The sequence below is a fragment of the Hydra vulgaris genome, chromosome 13 (assembly GCF_038396675.1).
Source record: "Hydra vulgaris chromosome 13, alternate assembly HydraT2T_AEP".
Classification (NCBI taxonomy): Eukaryota; Metazoa; Cnidaria; class Hydrozoa; order Anthoathecata; family Hydridae; genus Hydra; species Hydra vulgaris.
Genome location: NC_088932.1, coordinates 16,897,501 through 16,922,500, shown reverse-complemented (window position 1 = coordinate 16,922,500; position 25,000 = coordinate 16,897,501). Strand labels below are relative to the sequence as shown.

Below are 25,000 nucleotides of genomic sequence, written 5' to 3'. Positions count from 1 at the left end.
CTGATGAACCTACTGATGGAGAAACAAACTATCAAAAATAAAAATTATATGTGTTTTTACTAATTTATATATATATGTATATATCCATATATGCATATATACATTTATATATATATATATATATATATATATATATATATATATTATTTATATATATATATATATATATATATATATATATATATATATATATATATATATATATATATATATATATATATATATATATATATACATACTGTCATAATAGTAATAATGATAATAATGATAATAAATGTTATCAAATTATATATGTATTTGCTATAAAATATTTGAAACATTGGTGTTTTAAATATAAGCTAATAGATAACCTTAAATCAATTTTACTTTTGAAAACTATTGATAAAATGTTTTTTAACATTCAGTTGTAATTAGTTATTCTATTTATGGTTATTTCAAGGCATGGCTGCATATTATAGACAGAAGAAACATCGTCATTTTAAACAACAAAACCAAAATGAAGTAAAAGCTTTTTATTCAGAAGAAAATTCGGAATATTTGGACACTGCAATTGATTCATCTATTGAAATTGATTCTTCTAGTAATTTAATAACCTATCAATCTGAAAATACTCATATTAATGTTTCTGAACATGATAATAATTTTCTTTTCCAATTTGATTCATCTTTTGATTCAGAATACTTTTCTCATACATTTCCAGATGATAGTTTTTCAGGTAATGAATCTTTTCATAAGCAATCACCTGATTTAACAGAAACCAATTGCCGTGAAAAGTTACAAAAATGGGCGGTAAACCATCGAAGCCATTTGACTGTTGAAACAATTGAAGATTTATTAAAAATACTGAGGGCAGAAAACATTCCTAATTTACCAAAGTCTGCAGTTACATTGTTGCAAACAAAATCAAATAAAAATATAAAGTTAATGAATAGCGCAAAAAACACAATGGGATGTTTTATGTTTCTTGGTATAGAAGAAGGTTTAAATGATGTCATTACTGAGGATTATACTGATAGTGTTATTCGTTTATTATTTAATATCGATGGTTTACCATTATTCGATGGTTCTAATCAACAATTTTGGGCTATCTTGGGACTTATTTTGCACAACGAATATAATTCACAACCATTCATCATAGCTGTTTATAGCGGGGATTCTAAACCACAAAGTGTAGATGTTTTTTTAGAAGATTTTGTCTCTGAAGCAAAATATTTAGTTTTAAATGGAGTAAATATTGGTCAAGTGACCTTTAAAATAGAGGTTGTAGGTTTTTCCTGTGACACACCTGCCAGATCATTTGTTAAAAAATGTAAAGGACATGGTGGTTATTATGCATGTGAACGTTGCGAGACCAGAGGGACGACAATTAAAAAAAAAAGGGTTTATCCTAATATGAGATCTAAGCTACGAACAAAAAGTACTTTTGAAATGAAAAGTCAAATTGAACACCATTTAGGTTCAGGTAAATCCCCATTGTTAGATATACCAGGTTTTGACCCAATTAAATCAATGTTCTTGGATTCTATGCATTTAATTTACCTTGGGGTCATGAAATGGATTATGCAGCAATTAATTGGCACTAAAAAAGTAAACCATAAATGCAAGCTATCTGCGGAAGATATTAAATGTTTAAATTTAAAATTGAAAATCTTAGTGAATTTTGTACCCAAAGAGTTTCAAAGAAAAAAATTTGATATACATAATTTTGCACATTGGAAAGCCACACAATTTCGTTTTTTTTTACATTACTGTGGATCATTGGTACTACGCAATATTCTGCCTAGTCAAATGTATAAACATTTTCTGCTTTTAGTAGTGGCTTGTTGAATACTTTGTGATCCTCAACTTTGCCTTGATAATGTAAACTATGCCAGAGAGTTATTGAGGAAATTCTTTGAGCTAACTCCGTCATTTTATGGCACTGGTTCACAGGTAATGAATATACACAATTTAATCCACTTAGCTGATGACGTTGAGTACACTAAGATGTCTTTATCTACAATATCTGCATTTCCTTTTGAAAACCATCTTGGTAAAATTAAACGACTAATTGGAGGAAGAAATAATACTTTAGGTCAGTTGGCTAGAAGAATATCTGAACAAAAAGCCTGTCCAAAATTAAAAAATAAAAATGCAATTAAAAAGAAAGTTCTTATAATGAACTTTAATACTATGCTTGAAGATGATGTTAACTTTGAAGATATAATATATCAAGGAGTTACACTTAGCATTAAAAAGCCAGATGACATTGTAAAAATGTGTTCTGGCCATATTTTTAAAATAACAAGAATCCGAAAAGTGCAACATAATTTTTTTTTGCAAGGTTATATGTTTATGGATGTCAATGATGTTTTTCAGTATCCATGTGCCTCTTCAAAAGTTGGAATAATGAAACTTGGAAGAATATCCACAAATGAAGAAACAATTTCTTTAGAAAATGTTGTTTAAAAATGTGTTTTGTTTGAAAGCAACGACAATACATTTGCCATAACTTATCTTCATGATTCATAAAAAAATCTAAAATACATTTGTTAACTTTATATTACATTTATCAATTATTATTGTATAATACTAGGCTGTTTAATCTAACATACAATACAAGTTTGTTATTTAAACTTTTCAATAGATTTCAATAGATTCTTATTTGAATAGCGTTATGAATATTTGAAGGCTTTAAACTATTTTATCTTTAGAATATTTTTTGTTCAGATTTACTGAACGATAACTGTTTATTTTAGTTTGAAATTATCAAAGTAAATTATCAAAGTATTCAAAGTAATTAAATTACAGTATTTTGTAAAAGTAATTTTAAATTTAATTTGCTATTTTTATAAGGTATTTAATTAATATGAATCATCAGAAAAGTACTACTCATGTTGTAGTCAAGTTTCTTGAAAAAACATGGAAAAAAAAGCATGGAAAGGAATGTATTGATGTGATTCCAATTTTATGGATGTATTATAAAAAAGACAAATTATTCTGTAAATATCCATCTGAAAATGAGTATCATGCACTTGATTCAATGAGTAAAATGTCATTAATACCAGGAGTTTTGTGGAAGAGCTTTGAAATTGTTTTAGTTAAAGAAGCAAGTACGTAATTCAAATCTTTATGTAATCAATTTTAAATGCATTTTAACTTAAATGTTGTCATATTAAAAGATATTTATTTACATTATAGAAAGCTATGAACAAGGTGTGCGACGGATGATTAGGGCATGCTCTGAATTTGTAGTACAGAGCAGTAATTTTGAAGATCCGAATAGTTCAGAAGGAGAATCTGTTCCTGTTAAATTAAGCAGCTCTGAACTTGAAGCATCTTTAAAAGATATCTCTTCGTTTAAAGGTATGGTATTTTTTTATTATTGCAAACAAATATTACTTGAAATATTTTTAAAAATGTTTTTTTTTTTTGTTTTTTTTTTAAATGATATCTATATCTTATCTGTTTTAGAGCATAATATTGAAAGCTCTGGAGATAGTGATATTTCAGAAGATTCCTTTGTTTCCTTTAAAGTAAAGAAAAAACGATCGTCATCTCGTGATGAACAATCTAATGATTCATCGTTCTCATCCCCCAAAATAAAGAAAATAGCGTCTTCTAAATGTAATACAGAGAAACGAAACCGTATGTTTTCTTTAATAAAAAAAATCCTTATAATTAAAAATTCCCCTTATTGTTGCACACACAAAAAAGCGCGTTAAAGCAATTTTTATTATTCAAAAAATTTATTATTTTCAGAAATGATGAAGAATTCCAGTATATCACATAAAGACACCAGGAAACATTTGAACGACAATAAAACAAATATAAAAGGTAATTCAATTTAATCCTTAGTTTACCTATAAATGTTATTTTATTTTTTTTAATAAAATCATTTCTAGATATCTATATCTTATCTGTTTTAGAGCGTAGTATTGAAAGCAGTGGAGATAGTGATATTTCAAAAGAGTCCTTTGTTTCATTTAAAGTAAAGAAAAAATGGTCGTCATGTCGTGATGAACAATCTAATGATTCTTCATCCTCGTCCCCCAAAATAAAGAAAATAGCGCCTTCTAAATGTAACTCAGAGAAACAAAACCGTATGTTTTCTTTAATAAAAAAAATTCTTTTAATTACAAATAACCGTTATTGTTTCACACACAAAAAAACGCGTCAAAGCAATTTTTATTATTTAAAAAGTTTGTTATTTTCAGAAATGATAAAGAATTCCACTATATCACTTGAAGACACCAGGAAAAATTTAAACGACGATAAAACAAATAAAAAAGGTAATGCAATATTATTCTTAGTTTACATTTAAATATTATTTTCAATGAAATCTTTTTTAGAATGTTGATCATTACTTATAAATGTAATATTCTGAAAATATTTTTTTAGATGTGATACTTAATCCAAATTATAAGTATTGTCCTACATGTGGCTCTGCAGGTTAGGATATTGTCAGAGTTTTTTTACTTACAATTCTTCATTCATTCTAAAGAATTAATTTAACTTTTCACTTGTATAAGAAAATGACACTATGGAAACCATATTTAAACCACACAAGTGTGGATATGGACGTTAAACATTTGGAAAAAAATTACATAATGATAATTTAATAATTAATAACTGATTTAGTTATTTAAAATGGTGGTTTTTCTTTACTAATGCAAATATAAAATATATGTTTTCATGACAGCTAAAGATGCTCCTGCGTCGAAAGCTAATCTGGAGTCTGCCAGGAGAAGCATTGAATATCGTATTAGAGAGGAAGCGAAAATCACAAGAACGTTATTTAGTCTTAACAATGACACTGTTAATATCCAAAAAATAATAACCGAACAGACGATTAACGAATTACCATTCAACCATATAGAGAGTTTTCATGATTTCGATAAGCAATTGAAGAGTGATGTAGTAATGATTCAAAAACTGGTAAATGATTTAGTATTGATTCAAAAAATGCTAGAAATATTTGTTTTAAGTCTGCTACGAAGTATTGCATTATTAAATATTATTTTTTATTTATATTTAATGTTATATTTAATTATTTGATATTTAGTATACAAATTTTTTTTTTTTTTAGAAATGCTTCATGATGTTAAATGTGAAAAGTACTTTAAAACTTTCGGAAAATTTATCTTTTGTAATTCCAAAGATTATTTTACCGAATATTCAAGTGCTTTACAGTGCTTTTGGACGAGAGTCAAATGGTGTAAAAAAATTGAATTTTTCTGGCACAGAAACTTACAAATATTTGCTAGGTATATTGTCTTATTTCTAACTTTAACAAACATGAATAAATTATTTTATGTAATTTCTTACTTAACCCTTAAAATACACAGTTTAAATGTTTATTTTAGAAGTAATTACAATAAGATTTCCTGAGATTAACGAAAAACAAATTTCTAGTCAAATAAGTCGCTGGTTTTCAGGTGCGAAGGATAGAGATGGTGGAAAGAAAAATAGATTGTTAAATAAAAAGAGAAGTGAGTGTTGAAAACGAAGACGAAGTTCTATAAATTTTTTTTTTTTTTTTGAATTATACAAAAAAAAAACATTGAAAAATAATATTTTGTTTGTCTTAAAAGATTACCTTGATGTTATAGTGTCATATATATATATATATATATATATATATATATATATATATATATATATATATATATATATATATATATATATATATATATATATATATATATATATATATATACATATATATATATATATATATATATATATATATATATATATATATATATATATATATATATATATATATATATATATATATATATATATATATATATATATATATATATATATATATATATATATATATATATATATATATAATTTTCCCAGACAGTTACCGGTAACTGTAACGGTAACTGTAACGGTAACAAAACCCAGTACTGGCTACCAGTAGCGCGACAGCTCTCAATTTTTCAAGAAATTTCTTGTAATGCCATTTCTAGCACTTGAGAGTGGAATAGCACCTAAGTGCTATTCCACTCTCAGGTGCTAGCAATGGTTAAGAATAAACAGCTAGTACTGGCAAAACGTTATCATCCCAGATAACTGCCAATGCACAACCAGTACTGGCTACCAGTATTCCGCCAGTGTTAAACAGTACTGGCGCAATACTATGCCAGTTGCGAATTTTTAATTGAGGCAGTACTATGCCATTACCAGATGCCAGCAATGGTTAAGTACTGGACATCCAGTACTGGCAAAGCGTTATCATGCCATGTAAATGCCAATGCAGAACCAGTACTGACTGCCAGTCTTGCACCAGTATTAGACAGTACTGGCGCTGTACTGCGCCTGTTGTGAATTTTTGCTTGGGATCGGGTTCAGTTTTTACCCTTTTACTAATGGCGTACTATATCATTAAACATAAAAGTACGTCCTTCTTTTTTGTCCAATAAAGTCCCGCAAGTTAGACATCAAGTTTATAAAATATGCTATCAATTTTTCTAAGCATGATGAAAATTAATTTTTCAAACATACACGGAAACATAAATGAATTTGAATGTTCATAAAACATCTAAAAAGCTGTGGTCAAGTTGTTGCAACTAAAGTGAGGAATAGAGTGCAATAGCACCCGCTTTCCGACCAAGCCCGATAATGGAGTCGAGCTTGCTTTGGGCATCAACTTGCAAAAAATGGCATAATAATGCAGCCAATGCAAGCAATAAAGCCAACCGTGTTTTAGCCAGTGGGAATAAAAACGTCGAAACAACGCAAAATAATCTTGTTGTTAAAATTGTATTGTTATTTTTATAACGTTGGAAATAGAAAGGATAGATAAGGTTAGATTTTCTATTGTTATAACGTTAGATTTTCCAACCTTAACCAACGTTGTGGTTTTAATGTTTTTTTATTCATTTGTTTTATATTAGGTATCCCATGAAGACCTAACACTGTTTTGTCACAGAGCACCGCGGAAGAGCATTTAAATAAGAAGTTTACGCCTCCTTCCCTACCAATTTCGCATATTATACCCACTGCCACCCTGGATCTCTTTTAAAGCAAGCGCTCTAACCACTGAGTTACGGACATTAAAAGTGTAAAAGTCACGTGTAGTTTAAGTAAAAGCTGGCATTTACCAGGAACCTCGCTTTATATATATATATATATATATATATATATATATATATATATATATATATATATATATATAAATATATATATATATATATATATAAATACATAATTATATGTAATATATATATATATATATATATATATATATACATATATATATATATATATATATATATATATATATATATATATATATATATATATACATATATATATATAATTTATTTAATATATATATATATATATATATATATATAAATACATATATAATATATATATACTATATATATATACATAAATATATATATATATATATATATATATATATATATATATATATATATATATATATATATATATACTTATATATATATATTATATATATAATTTTTTTATATATATATATACATATATATATATATATATATATATATATATATATATATATATATATATATATATATATATATATATATATATATATATATATATATATATACAATATGTCAAAAAAGTCACCCCCTGTTGATTTTTCAATAAAAACAAAATTTTAAATGCCTAAATTTAGATTTTTTACCTCAATTTTTTTTTTTTAATTGAATTTATATCAAAAAACATTTTAATAACAAGAATTTAATATTCTTATACTTAAAACAAAAATTATCCACCAAACTAAAAAAAGTGTAAGTCAAAAAAGTGTGTAAGTCACCCCTTAATCATTTTTTAACTTTTCTGTTCTTTAAATTAGTAAAATTGCAGAAAATAAGCCAAAAACAATCAAATTTGATTGATAGAAGTTTTTCTAACTAATTTCTTAGCAAAGTTGGTTTTCTTTTTAGGTTCTTAATAAGAAAATTACGGCGAAAAGATATGAAGTTCATGATTCAGTAAAAAAACTGATCCTGGGACACTACAAAAGTGGAAAAGGATATAAAACTATTTCTAAAATAGTCCAAGTTAAGCCTAATAGTGTAAAAAATATCATTAGAAAATATAAAAAAATGGGTACTGTTAAAAACTTGCCAAGAAAAGGACGCCCAGCTAAAACTACCCAACGCATTGATAGAGAATTTATTCGAAAAGTTCAACAAGATCGATGATTATCTGCACCAAAGCTTGCGAAAGATTTACAAAGAGAAAAATCCTCAAACTGTTTGCAATCGCTTGAAAAATTAAGGTTTTGTAGGTAGAGTTGCTCCGAAAAAGCCTTTTTTGAGTAAAAAGAATCAAAAGAAAAGATTGGCTTGGGCTAAGAAACATTCAAATTGGACTATTGACCAATGGCAAAGAGTTTTATGGTCCGATGAAACAATAATATGTTTGTTTAATTCTGATGGTATCATATGCAAATAGAGAAAAAATGGTGAACGCCTAAATCCTTAATGTATGAGACCAACTGTCAAGCATGGGGGAGGTGACATTAAGCTTTATTATAAATTTTCAATATAATATATACTTCTAACTTATTTTTTCCTCTTATTATATGTCAAGGGGCTCTTTTGCCCCGAATCATCATTTTTTGGAGTGGTGTTGGCGAACTCGAATTCTTTGACGGAATAATGACGAAAGAGGTTTATACTGACATTCTGAAGCGAAAACTGAGATCAAGCGCCAGAAGTGCTGGCTTATCTCGTAAATTTATCTTTCAACAGGATGGAGATCCTAAACACACATCAAAGTTAGCTACTGAGTGGTTAAAGAAAAACAGTATTAAGATGTTAGATTGGGTTCCTCAGTCACCAGACCTAAATCCGATTGAAAATTTATGGAATTTTTTTAAAATTAAAGTAGCTGATCAAAAACCATCCAATTTGTCGCAATTAAAACCAATTCTCATTGAGTGGGAAAAATTTGACACACAATGGCTTAAAAACTTAGTAAATAGTGAATATATTAGTAACTTAGTGAATATATATATGTATATATATATAAATATATATATATATATATATATATATATATATATATATATATATATATAAATATATATATATGTATATATATATATATATATATATATATATATATATATATGTATATATATAAATATATAATATATATAATATATGTATATATATATATATATATATATATAAATACATAATTATATGTAATATATATATATATATATATATGTATATATATATATATATATATATATATATATATATATATATACATATATATATATATATATATATATATATATATATATATATATATATATATATATATATATATATATATATATATATATATATATATATATATATATATATATACATATATATGTATAGCTACAGCTGCATAAAATTATATAAAATCACAAAAAATAATTTGATTTAAATGGAGCCAATTGCCATTCTAGCTTGCAATCGTAAACTAAACGAGACCTGCCCTATGAACGGAGGTTGCAGAAAAAAAAAAGTAATTTGAAAGTGATTTGCATCGTTCTTAAACACACCCGACAGAACATATATAGTTTCAACAGAGGGCGTGTGGAAAATTAAACAAAAAATTTAAAAACGTAACCACGGTTTTAAAATATCTATGGTATACATAAGATAAGTTAAAAACAATATCCAACTTAACATAGTCCATCATAAAAAGCGTCCCCGCCTACAACAACATGACTCAAAAAAATGCCTATTATGCTTATACGAAAAACTAATAATTTTATTGTAAAACAATAAAATTAATAGTTTTTACGCGAATTATACTTAAACGAAAAACAATATTCTTTTGGTTTATGGTTATTAACCATAAACCAAAAGATTTGGCGTAAGTGCGCTGAAAGGTTTTGTAAATATTGTCTTAGGTGCAAACTGGCATATGGGCGAATCGGCATAAGTGTTGTAATTGTAAATATTGGCATAAAACTTATACCAGCTTTTGCAACTGCTTCGCACTCACGTCAGTTCGCACTTATGAAATTTGAACTTATTCAGCCTGCCGATACAATCCTACATGCATCCTAAAGCGTTTTTTTCGTTTACCGTAATTTGTACTTATCCAGGTATTATTGAACTAAAAAGATAGCTTCGAAGAAATGAAAAATAATTTTTCATTTATTCGAAGAGCTCTAGTATTTCAAAATGGCTTTGTTTTATTTGGTACGGAAATAAATGCGGATATTTTACTTTTTATTGGGTTGGATGTGGAACGTCTCTAATCTCATATTAATTGTAAACTATTAACGTTAGTTTCGCTTTTAAAAATTGTTTTATTTAAATAGATTTGTATTATAATTAGAGACTATACAGATTAGGTGGAGTATTATCAAATTTATTAGGTTTGTGGAACAAATTTCCAATGTTCTAAAAATGTAAGTTTTTATTGTTTTGTGTTTTTATTCTGAAAAAAAAAATCTAAACTATAAACTTCATATTAAAAAACATTTATTTTTATAAATTCAATACTTAATGCTCAAATATTTTCACTTTTTGTTCTTTTTATGTTCACAATACCCAAAAAATTAAACTGGCGTTTTCTATCTGTAGCTGAATTATTTAAGGTTTTGTTTATATTTTTGTTCATTGTGGTAACCACCGAAACTTTGCCCGTAGATATCAGAATATTTAGTCATTATTTCATAAAACCGGAGTCCAAGCACTAAACTGACTAAAGCCTGAAATGAAACAGCTAATTTTTAATTTTGTGTTTGCTTTTGGAGCGTTTAGTATTATTTTTTAGGTTTAAAAGTAACAGCAATCTATATTTTACTTTTAAATAAGTATACTCACCCTGGATTCCATTTGTAATTTTAAAATCTTTTATGAAACCATCTAGTGGATCATGCCACACATCTGCAACAAACACCTTAACGTTTTGGAAAGCTTTTGGGTTTTGATTTGTAGTACTGTAAACATTAATTCCATTTATAATCACTGCAAAAGTGTATACTCCATTATTTTGAAACTGCGATACACGTACCCTTGACCATTTATTTAGCGTTAACGGTTTGGTAATAAATTGAGCTAAATAATCTGTAGATCCATTAATTGCAGATGCAATATACAAACCATCTGTTTCATAACCTTTAAGTATTGCGGGAGTTCTCCATCCGTAGGCTCCATAATTTCCGCCAGTAGTGAAATGAGCAACACATTTCCACCCAAGCGAATACGATATTGGTTTAAGTTTAAATGAAACCGAATATGTACTTTCCAACAACGGCAATACTGTAACCAAGTTATCTTTAATTAACAAACTTTCAGTATGATCATTGAGTAAATCTAAGATATACAAACGCATATATATTTATATATATATATTTATATATATATATAATATATATATATATATATATATATATATATAGTTTTTTTTTTTTTTACTTTATCATTCGGTAGCTTAACTTCAGGCCAAGTTAGACTAAAAATCTTTTTGCTTAACCTGGCCTATTTATTCGGTTAACGAGACTATAAAAATTTATAAACTTCATTTAAATTGTGCTTTTTTCATCGTTTGGTAGCGTAACTTCAGGCCAAGTTCGTAACTTGAAGATTAATTTAACTCTTAAGCCAGGTTTTTATGCATTTTTATTACTATTTATTGTCAATAAATAGTATTGATTATTCAAAACTTTTGACAAAAGTCATTAAAGAAAATTTTTTCTTTTGATAGTAACATTTCCCTGGACTTGAAAAAAACTTTGATATTGAAATAAGCTTTTCAACATTTTTTTCAAACAAGTAAAAAAAAAATTAACAAAATGTTCATTTATATTATTTAATTTTTTATAATATTACTTATATTAAATTTGATTAAAATCTTTTTTAAATACCTTCAAAAAGTTATTTTTATTAAGTATGTCTTTTGCATTATTTTAATTTCCTTTTTTTTTCTTTTTTTTATCAAACCTTTTAAGTATATATGAAGAATTGAATCAAATTTCGTTTTACATTAAACCTGGCTCAATGTAAAAGTTTTTTGATGCAGAGCAAAAATGATCCTGATGGATCTTTTTACTGTGTATTTATTCATTTTATTTCATTTTACAGATCTGAACTTATTCATTTTATTTTAGAGGTCTGAACCAACTTGTGATTGTCTGTTTAATACTTTTTCTATTTTTCTGTGTAGTGATAATACTCTAATTAGGTATTTAAAAATACTGGCATTGATTGATTCATATCAATCGATATAAATCAATCTATGATTATTTATATCGATTATAACGATTAAATTGATCAATAAATACCTGTTTAGTAGTGTCTTTATGCACACACTTTGCAAACTTAGAAAAACTAAAGTATGATTTTGCAAATGAAAAAAGTATTACACTTATGTAAAGATTTTATGTGGTCTGATTTTCTTTGCATTCTTGTTATTTTAATGGTTTGCTTTAAACAAGTTCAGTATTGCTAGAGAACGATTGGTTCCCTTTTAAGATACAAACTTATTTTTAATCTTAAAATTGAACCTTGTGTTTATACTGCATCATCAAATAGTCCAATTTTATGGTTTAGTTTTGAGGAAACAAACCATACATCTTTATAAATACAATTGTTAAGTACCTCTAGTTTTCTTTCCAGATAGAAATATTTCAAGCATAGACTCTCCTGTAAATAAATTTCACATTTATCACAGATCCTGATAATTCCAGCCTACACGGCGTTAAATTTTAATCAAAAATCTCCCAACGCAAATTGTTCGCCTGACTATTAAAGTTATGTATTGTTTCGACTGAAATATTTTACCGTTTGGTTCAGTCTACGCTATAGTATACTGTTAAATAACCAAGGTGTATGGCTTAATTGATCGAAAAGTGAATGCTTTGTTGTGTTAAACATGTTAAAATAAAATATTTATTTTTTTTGTTTATGGAAGAATTATTTCATTTGTACACATTCTTCCTATTATTTAAATCATGATTATTCAAGTCTATAAAAAGATGCTTAATAAACCACAATTTTACCTCCTAGACATTATTTTACATTTAAAATAGATACTTGCATTAATATATTTATTTTTAGCTAGAGATTTTAAAAGTTGATGTTTTACTTTTTCTTGTAAAAAATGATGTTTTTGATTTTCAAAAAGTCTTTATACCTAAGTTAAAGAACTATCTTTAAAATCTCCAGCTAAATATTGACCTTACACATAAAAGACTATTTAAGAGATTTTTTTATAAAGGAGGTAAAATATAAATACGAGTTTATTTCAAATGTTTCTATGTGACTTTTTGACTATTTATTAAAAGATTCACAGCCATTTAAAAAAATAGTGTGATTTATATATACATTTGCTGAAAAAAATTTATTCTTTAACAACGAATAAATCTTTATCTAATATGTTAATATGAAAATATTATAAAATTTTTTATTTATTTGTCATTTAGACATCGAAAAAAATTTGTTAACGATTTTAAAGTTGATAAAATATATTTTGTAAAATAATATTTGTTAGTAGGTATAAATAGTATATATACAAATAGCATGAAAAAATGTTTACAAATATCTTAAATAGCAACGTCTATCCAGCTACATCTCAATGTTCCTCATGTTTAACCGAGAAATGCAATCAGATCATTCTATGAAGTCAATTTATGTTTATTTTATTTTATTGAGTTATTACGATATTTAAACACACTAACTGGCTGAGATAAACAGACTTTATGGAAAAAAACACTGCTTGAAAATTTTTGAAGTTCAAAATTTTCGCTTTTTATGAGTAGGTCTTCATAACTGTTTATATCATATTAATATTTTTACTTTTATATTTTAGTTTTGTGTTTTTGTATTCATGCATTTCAAAGCTATTTTTGATTAAATTTTATAGGTTTTATTCGGCTGTATTTGACAACTTTCCTTCCTGCAAAAAGATTAAAATAACCTCCAACTAAAAGCAACTTGAAATTATTTTTGCAGCAGCACTTTCTAAGAAGTATTTGCCTTTATATTTACTAAATAGATTATAATTTGCATTATCTTTAAATTATTTTTGTAGATTATTCAGCGTTGGTTTTTTACCAAATTTTATGTTTGAAAAATTATTTCACATATAGATTTTTAGTCCAATAGTAATTAATTTTCATTCAAGAGTATAATTTTTATAAAAGTGTCGAGTTTTACTAGTACTTTTTCAGCAAAAATCGATTTGATATTATTTTATCAATGTAAGAGTATAATATTAAAGAATCATTAAAAATTGGTAGAATGAGGCATATGTATTGTAGAATGAGATCTACTACGGTCCATACGCTTGTTTTCTTATAAATAAAATATAATTAAACAACTTTTTAATATTGATTGGTCTATTAAAACTTTAAAACTAATTTTATATGGTTTCCACTTACTATGACTGTGAGTTTAAAAACAGGCAAAAACTGGCGATCAGGAAAAAAATTAACTCCATGCTATGTGACCCAAAAACGCCACTTATATAGGGTACTAGCGTACACATCAAGATACCCTGTGATGCAAATTTTAAATTCTTTAAATTTTGTCCACGGAAAATAGTTTTATTTGAATGTTCAAATTAAGTGAAACTTTGACTTTATAGTGTGACAATAAAAACTTCTGTGAAATGTGAACCACTTTTTAAAATTTGATAAAAATTGGTGCAAATGTAGCGTATAGCTACACCAAACTCTGGATAAAATTTCAGTTGGATTGGTGTACTGCTTAAGAATTTATGATAGTTTTAATTTATTTTTTTTTTTCGTTTTTTGCCACTTATATCACAAACGTTACCGATTACTATGTTGTTCGATTATTATTTTCAAAATAAAGGTTACGAGAGTGTTCTACTACGTAATGTATACAATTTTACTATAAGTGTTTTATTGCCACATGTACCATTTTTATTCTATAAATAAAAATATTGATTTAATATTTATATATACATAGCGTAAGTTTTTCAACAATTCCTTAAGTATAAACTACTGTATATGTTTATAAACTACCATAAAGTTTATTTAAAGTAGCTTAAAATACTCTTTCAATCAAGAAATCATCAACTTTTTTACATGTATTATTAAAACTCCTAATTACTAACCGCAGTTAAGGATTAAAATGGTTTAAATGTTCATTACAAATCGCAAACTTTATAAAAGTCTTGATGAGCAGCTTCGACAATGTTCACTATAGGACCCCAAGAGGGATCCTTTGCGACTAATGAAATCTTTGATATGGTGAAAGTTGGTGTGAATTTTTGGTGTTACGTTTGCACCAGTTATCATTAAGTAACACCTTTTGAAATTTTTATCAGGAAGTTGCTGGAGCATTTCCAAATTTTCATCTATTTCAGCACAATACGGCTGAAGGATAAAATCCAAAGCAAGCTTTTATAACTTAATTGAAACTTTTGAATGCTTTAATTATGCAAAGAATTTTGGGAATCGAGTTTTTATCAGGAAGTTGCTGGAGCATTTCCAAATTTTTAAGAAGCTTCCTGCATTCATTTCCCTTGAAATTGCCAGCATGATACGGGCTTAGTTGAATGTGGAGGAAATCTGTGTTTGCCAGTTCTTTAAGTGAGTGGTTGTTTTTATCAACTCTTAACGCAGTATCAACAATGCTTAGACAAAACTTGAGAAAACTTTTACCTCCATCAATTACGAGCTTAACAATATATCGACCATAAATTTTGTGAAATTGAATAAAATGATTCACAAGACTTGATAAATCATTGCAGTGAGCAACAACCTGGGCTGTACCTGAATCTCTTCTATGTCAGTAATTTTAAGGTCACTGGAGGTGAAGAAATCACTAAAGTGTTGACCTGATCTTAAGAAGTTCTTATAAAAATTTGGCTCTACCATCTTGCTGCTTGATATTTGGCTTACAGTTTTGACCAGTTTATTGTTTAAAACTTTTAAACTATTAGTTTTATCAAGTGTTTAGAAACATGTTAAAAATATACTTTCTGAAAACCTATGTGTCTTTTTTTAATATTTTCTTTGAATTTATATGTAAAAATTAGAGAACTAATATTTACCTTGAATGCTATAACAAGTTGGTTAATTCATTATTGGAAATAACTCGAGGCGCAAATTGTTTGGCTGCTCTGGCATCTTTTGCCGCTAAAGTTTGAAGGTTTTACTTGAACTTCATTTGAGGGCATGGGTTGGTTAATAATATATTATTAATTACAAAACAAAATAATAATTACAAAAAATTATTATCAAGGAAAGAAATACTTAAACTACAAAAAAATTATTCTTACATAATTATTTTCTTTATTAGGAAATAATTATTTAAATTAATGACACTTGACATACTTATTAACAATTAAGAAGAGATTTTATTTGATGACACATTCCTACAATAGATTTTTACTGCTCTTCAAAGGAATATTCTCTATTTCAAAATATTTTTTTTATATCTTCATAAAAGCTTTTCAACCATTTTTATGTAGATATCTTTATAAGAGCTTTTCAACCATTTTTAAATTTTTTTATGCATTTTGACAGTAGTTAATATCTTAGAAAATAAGAATATTTTCACGCAATCCATAAGCCAAGTAAAATCACGCTTTAAATAGCAAATCAATATTTTTGCCAATAAAATGAAAATGGTAATAGTAACAATAAAAAAATTATAACAAAAATTTTTGATACTACATAATAGAACACTCATGTAACAATTATTTTGAAAACAGCGATCGAATATTAAAGTAACCGGTAACATTTTGAGGTAGAAGTAGCAAAAAACTAATAAAATATAAATTGAAACTGTCATAAATTTAACCAGTTGACAAATCTGGCTGAAACTTTATCTGGAGTTTGGGGCGGCCATATGCTACATTTGAATTAATTTTTATCAAATTATATAAAATTGTTCGTATTTTACAGATGTTTTTATTGCCACACTATAAATGTTTTTTCAAAATTTCAAAAAATCAAACATTCATTTAATTTGAACATTCAAATTAAATTATTATCTGTGGAAAAGATTAAAAGATTGTAAAATTTGCATCACAGGGAACCTTGATGTGTACGTTATCACCCCCATATAAGTGGCGTTCTTGGGTCAGCTGGTTTGGCATAATAGGGATCCATCATAATCATGTATTTCTTAACCTACTGTAAATGTAAATTGTACTGTTTATGTAAATTTAAAAACGACTAATTTATGGTTTTCATTCATTAACGTCTTTGATTCTTTATTAGATTCAAAATCTTCCATCTCAAAATCTTCCGAATATTTTGTTAAATTTGAAAATTTGAGTCTAATACAAATAAGTGATTCTATTGTAAATCGGAAATTGAATACTTTTGTTTTAAGGATTCTTTTTTATTGGTTTACAAAAAAAAAAAAAAACTCTTTATTACATATGTTTTTGTGGTTAAAGAAACATTTATCTTCAGAGGGTAGATAGCTAAACATGAAATTTTCATTGTTTAGTTATTTACCTTCTAAAGATGATTATTGTTTTCGTTTGAATCTAAATATTTTTTGATATCTCGTAGATGTTGAAGCTTATTTTTTCGGCTGTAAAGCTAACCTGGTCCTGTAAGTGCTTTTAATTGTCATTATTTAGACAAAAAAGTTTGATGAACATCACTTAGTTGAATAAAGTCTTTATTTTAATAATTAGCCATGTTTTCGACAGTTTAAAATACAATGTATGAAAAATTTAAAATATTGATACTTAAATCTATAAAGAATATAAAAAAGAAGTTTTTTAAATTGTGATAAATTTCGTTCAATTGTTGATTCAATCAATTTTATTGAGCCGTCCTAATATAGCTTTCATTGTGATGATTCTCAATATCATCCTGTTGTTGGCGATTAATCATAAAAAGAGTTAAAAGTTTAACTTTTAGATTACAGATGCAGATTTTTATTCAATAGTATCCTTAATATCTTTAATAAATATAACTTTTGCTATTTTTAAATTAAAAAAACCATAATTTGAACTTTTTTTTTTATTTGTAATGTTTGTACTATATATTTTTTTTATTTTAATTAGGAAGATTTTATTTTGTACAAATTTAAAAATAGCAACTTTTTGTTAATTATGTATTTTAATATTTTTAATACTACCTTTTTCTACCATTCTTCCCAGCCCAGTAGGCATGTTTCGTCCGGGGTGTGTCCGTTAGACATCTTACGGACGTCTGGACGTCCGTGAGACGTCCAACGCCCGTTCCCGGAACGACACGTGCCCACTGGGTAGGCCTTTTTTTTAGTTCGCCTAGCTGTTGAAATATGGTTTTAAATTAGTCAGCTTTTATGAGTTGAAATTTACTTTATTGATCATTAGCCAACTGTTTTGCAAAAAAAAGTTGAGTTCAACACAATTAAAGTATGAATGTATGTTCACATGCAACATCGCAAATAGCTTTATTTTATAACCAATATTTCCGGTTTTCAATTGATTGCTATACTGTGTTACTATATTGTTTTCCCTATATTTATAAATTTTGTCATACAAAGAGGTAATTTTGTTATTGTAATAATATGTAATATATTGTATTTTAACTTTTTTTAGCACATCGCTTAGAAATTTTATTTTTATTTTTTTAGGTGCTCAAAGAAGTCCTAACGGACTTGTCACAGAGCACCGCGGAAGTGCATTTAACCAGGAAGTTCACGCCTCCTTCCTTACCGTGACGTTAAAATATGTCCAAAGCTCGTTTTGAACCTGGATCTCCTGCTTATAAAGCAGGCGCTCTAACCACTGCGCCACGGCCGCACAATAATTCTTCTAAAATATCGCTAAAAAATCTAAGTATATTTAAAAAAACGATTTTTTTTTCTTTTAAATCAACCAATGTTGCTTATTGGGCTAGAGTTGGAGTCAAACCATAGACCTCTTGGTTCTGAGCTAGATCTCTAACCATTGCTCCACTGTCGAACTTTTTGAATGTAGTGCATACAGTTTTATGTTGCGACTGATGTGTATTAAACTTATTAGGCGTCTTTGATACCACAATCAATAATGTTTTGAGTAATAAGTCGTTTGATAACAAGATATAACTTTTGTAGATGTTTTGCAAATTTCACTAATGTAGAACTTGATTTGATCTAATAATAATTTTAAAAAAGCAGAGAGGGAATATACATCTGACACTTTATATTTTGTTTTACGAGCAATAAATGTATTAAAAAAAAAATAAATAGTTTTAACAATAAAAAAAGATAAAAAAAATTTTTTAGTTTTGAATTTTTAGTCAGAAACTAAATATACTGATATTAAATTTGTATGAATGTATAATACTAATAATAGTTATAACTAATAATAGAAGTATTTTTAAATAGTGGTTTGTATTTTTTCCCTTTAATCATCCTAAATTATCTGTAATGCAACACCATTTGGTCTTTTTTAAAAAGTTTATAAATAACTGGTTTCTTGGAAACTTTTTGATCCCTATTTTATATTAACGCCACCACTTTGTGTTTAAAAGAAACAAAATCAAGTGACGAAATCAAAACTAATTTTTTTCTTCCTTTTAAATTTTCCTAATTTTAATACTTTATATATTTTATACAAATTCAAGCTATTAGAAGTATTATTAAAAAGTTTGGATTTTTTAATTCTTTTAAATTGCCGTTTACCCTGCGGAGCTTTGTGGGGTAAAAGAAATCCAGGTTTTTGCTAAACCTTTTAACTGCAAAAGTTAATTTTCGAATTTCTGCATTCTTATGTTTTATTTTATATTATCAAACAAATGACTTATTTTAAAATTCAAAACCTAGTAAACCAAAACAAAATTTTCAATAAGTACTTTTTGTGTGTCCGTAAAGATTTATTCCAATCAAAGACCATCATACTGCAGGCGTTGCCAGTTTCCTATATGATATTAATTTTCTGCTACAAAAGTAACTTTATTAGATTGAAATAATACCTCTATATCTACCTATGCAGTAACATGCTAGAAAATCAATTCAACTGTGATGGGTTTTGTTAAATTAGATTAAAAGTCTTTTAAGTTAAAAACCTTTGTTAACTTTGAAAACAATATTAGGTACAGAGCAGTACAATCCCTACCTTAAACTAAATAAAGTTTTAAGTTAATTGAGGTTTAAAACATAAAAATGGTTTCATTTAATCTCAGTAAAATTTGAGCCAATAATTTTCCCTGAGTTTCGTCGTTGCATCAAAAATAATGAAGCGCTATTTTAAATACTATTTAGAACGTTGATTATTATTGCTGCAAATTTAAACTATTTTTATTGAAAATTTTAATAATTTGTTTTATAACGTTTTAAAATTGTATGCTTTAAATAAATTCTATTTTAACTATTAAGTATCAAAATTTTGTTAAATAGGTTTCTACTTTCAATGTTTTACTTAAAAACACAGATAAGCAATTAAAAAACTACTTACCAAGTGTTTCACAAGATAAAAGGACCATTAAAAAAAAAAAAAACTTCAAAAATAGGATATGTTATGTTAAAACATAGTTCAAAATGTTTTTTCTTTACAAGATTCATTTTTTGAGCAATGCTAAGTATATTTCTGATATATTTTTTTCATAATTCTAACACTTTGCCTAACGATAAAATGTTTTTAAATCAGCAGTTATATATATTATTTATTTATATTATAAAATGTTTTATTGAGGTAACCTGTCGCTATTGCGCGTTAAAGCATAGCCATAGTAACAAACTTGATTAATTTTTTTTAAATTTTTTAAAAAATAAATCTTTTTTAAATCCTTTTTAATCTTGTTTAAAATAATTTTTAAACAAGTTATATTGAAATCATAATTTTCGTAATAAAAGGTTCATCAACATTTATCCAAATACAATAGTTATGCAAAATAAAGTGTGTGTTGATTTATGAAATAGAATTTACGAATTGAATAAAAGTAAAGCATATATGATAAGTTGGAAGGATAGAAGTAATTTTTTGATTTTGTTTCTTAGGTATTGATAGGCTGTAACTGTTAACTCCAACTGCAAACCATTTGAAATATTTTTCATAGCAGCACTTTCTGAGAAGAATTTGCCTTTTATATTTACTAAATACATTACTTCTACTTCATATTATCTTTAAATTATTTTTGGAGATTATTTAATGGTGGTTTTTTACCAAATTTTAAGTTTCAAAAATTATTTTACATATAGATTTTTAGTTCTTTAATAATTCATTTTTATTCTAGAATTTTCATAAAAATGTTCACCTTTTCTAGTAATTTTTTTCTCAAAAATCAATTTGATATTATTTTATCAATTTAAGAGTATAATATCAAAGAATCATTAAAAAAATGATAGAATGAGACATATAGACCTACTACGATAGCGATTCATAGGCTTAACGAAAAACATTTGAGATTTGACGAAAAGCACGTAACTTTCATAAACTTTACTCTCTTATATCTTTTTGTATAAATAAGCAAGCACTTTGAGGTTTTTTGCATCAGTTAATGTTACTCAACCTCTTTCCAGCGATATATAGAAAGTACTATGGTTTTTATGGCTTCACTTAAATATTATCCATATTCTGAGACCACTTTTGAGAAAAAAACTTAAAGCGGGAACGCTTTTTTTAGAACAAAGCTTTTGGAGGTAAGATTTACTAAGTACTAAAAAATATCCAATTTTCTAAAATTTTCCGTATTTATTAAAAAAGGGATGAGGAATCTAATGGAATGTGGAGCGTTTAAAAACTTCTAGGTTGATTTATATAGAAAAAAAAGGTATTTTTTGAAAGACTCCAGGTGTAAATGACAACTACAGCCTTTCCTTATTTTAAAACAGTTTTTTATTTATGTTTTCTTGAAAAATTAGTGCTTAGGAATTGCATATATAAATTGTGTGTATAATGCTATTCATACTTCGCGTATTTTATGACGTTTTTGTTTTGATTTTTGCGTTTGTTTTGATTAACAAAAATACTCTTTTTTTTGGTGCCATTACATTGCAAATTTTCCATACTTAAGCTCTTTACCTAGCTCTTTACGTCAAAAAATCATCAATTTTTGCACTACAAAAATTTCAATAACTTTGGGTCTGCTTAACTTTAAAGGTCGAATGACCCCTCATTTTTTAAGTCAAATCAAGCTCTATACAATGATATAAATTATATATGCTTATTTGAATTATAAAAAAATCGTCTGGAATGGCTAATTACGATTCATACGCTTGTTTTCTTATAAATAAAATATAATAAAACAACTTGAATGCAAACCTTTGTACCGATAGAAACCAATCACAGAAAATTTTCAATATTGATTGGTCTATTGATCTTAATTTTTAAACATGTTATATTGAAATGTATTGAAATAATAAATAAAAAACTTTATAGTTTTTTTTACACGGTTTCCACTAACTATGGCTGTGAGTTTAAAAACACGCAAAAATTTGCGATCGGGAGAATTTTGAAAAAAAATTAACTCCATGCTATCTGACCCCAAAACGCCACTTATATAGGGTAATAGCGTTCACATCAAGATACCCCAGTGATGCAAATTTTAAAATCTTTAAGTTTTGTCTACGGAAAATAGTTTAATTTGAATGTTCAAATTAAGTGAAACTTTGACTTTATAGTGTGACAATAAAAACTTCTGTGAAATGTGAACCACTTTTTGAAATTTGATAAAAGTTGTTGCAAATATAGCGTTTATCTACACCAAACTCTGGATAAAATTTCAGTTGGATTGGTGTACTACTTAAGGCGGTATCTAGCCATTTTTTCTATTTTCTTATATTTTACACGTAATAAATAAATACCTATGATGAATTACTAGTATAATAGATAAAAATCTAAAACGCATTGCAAAAATTTTTTTACTTTGAAAAAAATAATTGCTGACTCAGCAAAAAAAGTTGTAAAAGTTAACGTCTTAAAAACATCAATATCTTAAGATTACATTGATATTAAAGATTGGAATTTTGCAAAATGCTAGTATATTAGTGTAGCTTGTGCCTGAACCAAAAATATTTTGAAAAAAATTAAATGATCAAAAATGCCAGATTTAATTGTGTAATAAACTATTTTTAGCGATGAAACATTTGATATGGTATATGTAGGTTAAGTTTAATTTTTATTTATTTTTTTTAGGTTTAGGCACTCAAAACATTATTAATAAACACATCCTGAAAATTTAAAGCTAAAATAATGTTTTTTTTTATGAGATTGTTTTTCTATGGCTTCTCATAAAAAAACAAAAATTGAAAAAAATCAATTTTAAAATTATAAATCATGTGCACTACTCAGATAAATCATTAAAAATCACCACAACAATAATTATTTGCAGTTTCTTTTTCTAATTTTTGTCCAAAATAGTTTTTTCTAACAGATTTTAATTTTTTTCTTCTTTTTTTGTTTCATCTGACATTTTTTTGTTTATATTTTTTAACCGTATGTAGTTTTTTTTTCTTGCACCAATTTCAAAGTAACTACCAGATTTAATATTAAGAGCATCAAATACAGAAGATAACTTAGCAAAGCCATCATTATAAGTAATGGTTGCAGAGTAAACAGCCATTTCAACAACAGCTTTAGAGGTGAATATAGGTTTAGCGGAACGGTTGTAAATTAATTGATTACACGCTTGATTTTCATTTTGAGTCATGCAGTGCAAACGTTTTGCAAGCATATCAGTATTTGCTAGATCTTGAAATACTGGCTTAATCTTTTCCATTATGACAACAGGTAAATTTATCCAATACCTTGTTGTTGTCATGAGGCGTTGCCACCACTACACCGTTCAAAAAAGAATATCCTCTCCGCTGCCAGGTACCATCGATAGAAACACCACAATCAATAACATCATTCATATTAGAGTCAGGTTTCAGTATTCTCCTAACTTCCATAGCAGCACTTTTCATACTTTGCTCAGCAACTGATTTATAAGCATCATAAAGTTTGCTATTAATACCGTCAAAACTAGATTTTGATAGAGGTGGTGGCATGTTCATTATGGAGGTAAAAGTTAACATTGCATCTCTCCCTCTGCCAATCTCCCTGAATGTCATAACACTGCGTATAATAATTTCACTAGTATATATACCAGGTTTATTGAAGAAATAAATGTTTCTTTAAATGCACAACCACTAAAAGAAATTTAAAAAAATAAAGAAAACCCCAAACGTCTTGAATGATCATGCAACATGGAAAGCATCGTATCATATATTACAAGTAGCATACTTTTCAAAACAACTTTTTATTTGTTTAAAATACATAAAAAATATTAATTCATCATTATCAAATAATGTTTTTTCAATACTATTTTTTAGCTTTTTACTACTTGTAGAACAAGTTCCTGTGTTTTTATCAAATTGCTTACTGGAGTTATTGGAATTATTACGCTGATTGCTATTAAACTTTCTTTTCCTTGGTCTTATTATTCTTTTTTTGTTTGCCATAATTTACTTTTCAACCTTTAGCTGTAACAGGTTAGATACAAAAATTAAAAGCATTATTTTATCTGAATTCAAAAAGACTACACAGACTATTGTTGGTAAGCAATATGTGGTAGAAGTCAAAAGTACGACCCGATTTCAAATTAAAAACAGTTGCTGTAATTATAGTTTATGTACTTTTGACTTCTAAAACAGATTTTTTTTTCCAGAGATAGAATAAATGATATGTTAGATACCGCAATATCAAAAATAGACAAGTTATTTCTTTCAAAAGCGATATAACAGATAACAGATATACAACTCGCGTTGTATTTTTGACTATTGTATGATTTGCTCTTCTGATATCTTTACTTTAATAGCTGTACTTTTGACTTCTATTATGATTTGCATTTTTAATAGCTGTATTTTTGACTTTTATTACATGGTTCGCACTTCTGATGGTGTATTTTTTGCTTTTATTGCATAGTTTGCTTTTTTAATGGCTGTTCTTTAATAGATGTACTTTTGACATCTATTATATGATTTGTTCTTTAGATATCTGCTTTATATTGCAAAATATAAAAAAGCGAAAAGCTTTGCCTTTCATTAGCAAATTAGAATATGTCAGAGATTTAACTGACATTATACATTTGATTGTACTG

General features: G+C 26.5%; 2 protein-coding genes across 2 annotated transcripts in view; one reads left to right on the top strand and one right to left on the bottom strand.

Moving 5' to 3' along the window:
* LOC105847993 (uncharacterized) overlaps window positions 1-20,566 on the bottom strand; it is a 40,310-nt gene extending 19,744 nt beyond the window's left edge. The window contains exons 1-2 of the mRNA XM_065815338.1: window positions 20,377-20,566; window positions 10,839-11,330 (exon numbers count right to left, since the gene is read on the bottom strand). Coding sequence (XP_065671410.1) covers window positions 10,839-11,330; window positions 20,377-20,404 — 520 coding nt within the window. The 5' untranslated portion in view covers window positions 20,405-20,566. The remainder of the gene's footprint in view (window positions 1-10,838; window positions 11,331-20,376) is intronic.
* On the top strand, window positions 2,806-5,513 carry LOC136089185 (uncharacterized). Its single transcript, XM_065814884.1, has 10 exons — window positions 2,806-3,092; window positions 3,181-3,345; window positions 3,454-3,627; window positions 3,742-3,816; window positions 3,909-4,082; window positions 4,197-4,271; window positions 4,381-4,431; window positions 4,682-4,917; window positions 5,069-5,246; window positions 5,346-5,513. Exons 1-10 carry the CDS (start codon window positions 2,849-2,851, stop codon window positions 5,480-5,482), a joined length of 1,509 nt encoding a protein of 502 aa, XP_065670956.1. The 5' UTR covers window positions 2,806-2,848; the 3' UTR covers window positions 5,483-5,513.
* Window positions 20,567-25,000: the final 4,434 nt, after the last annotated feature.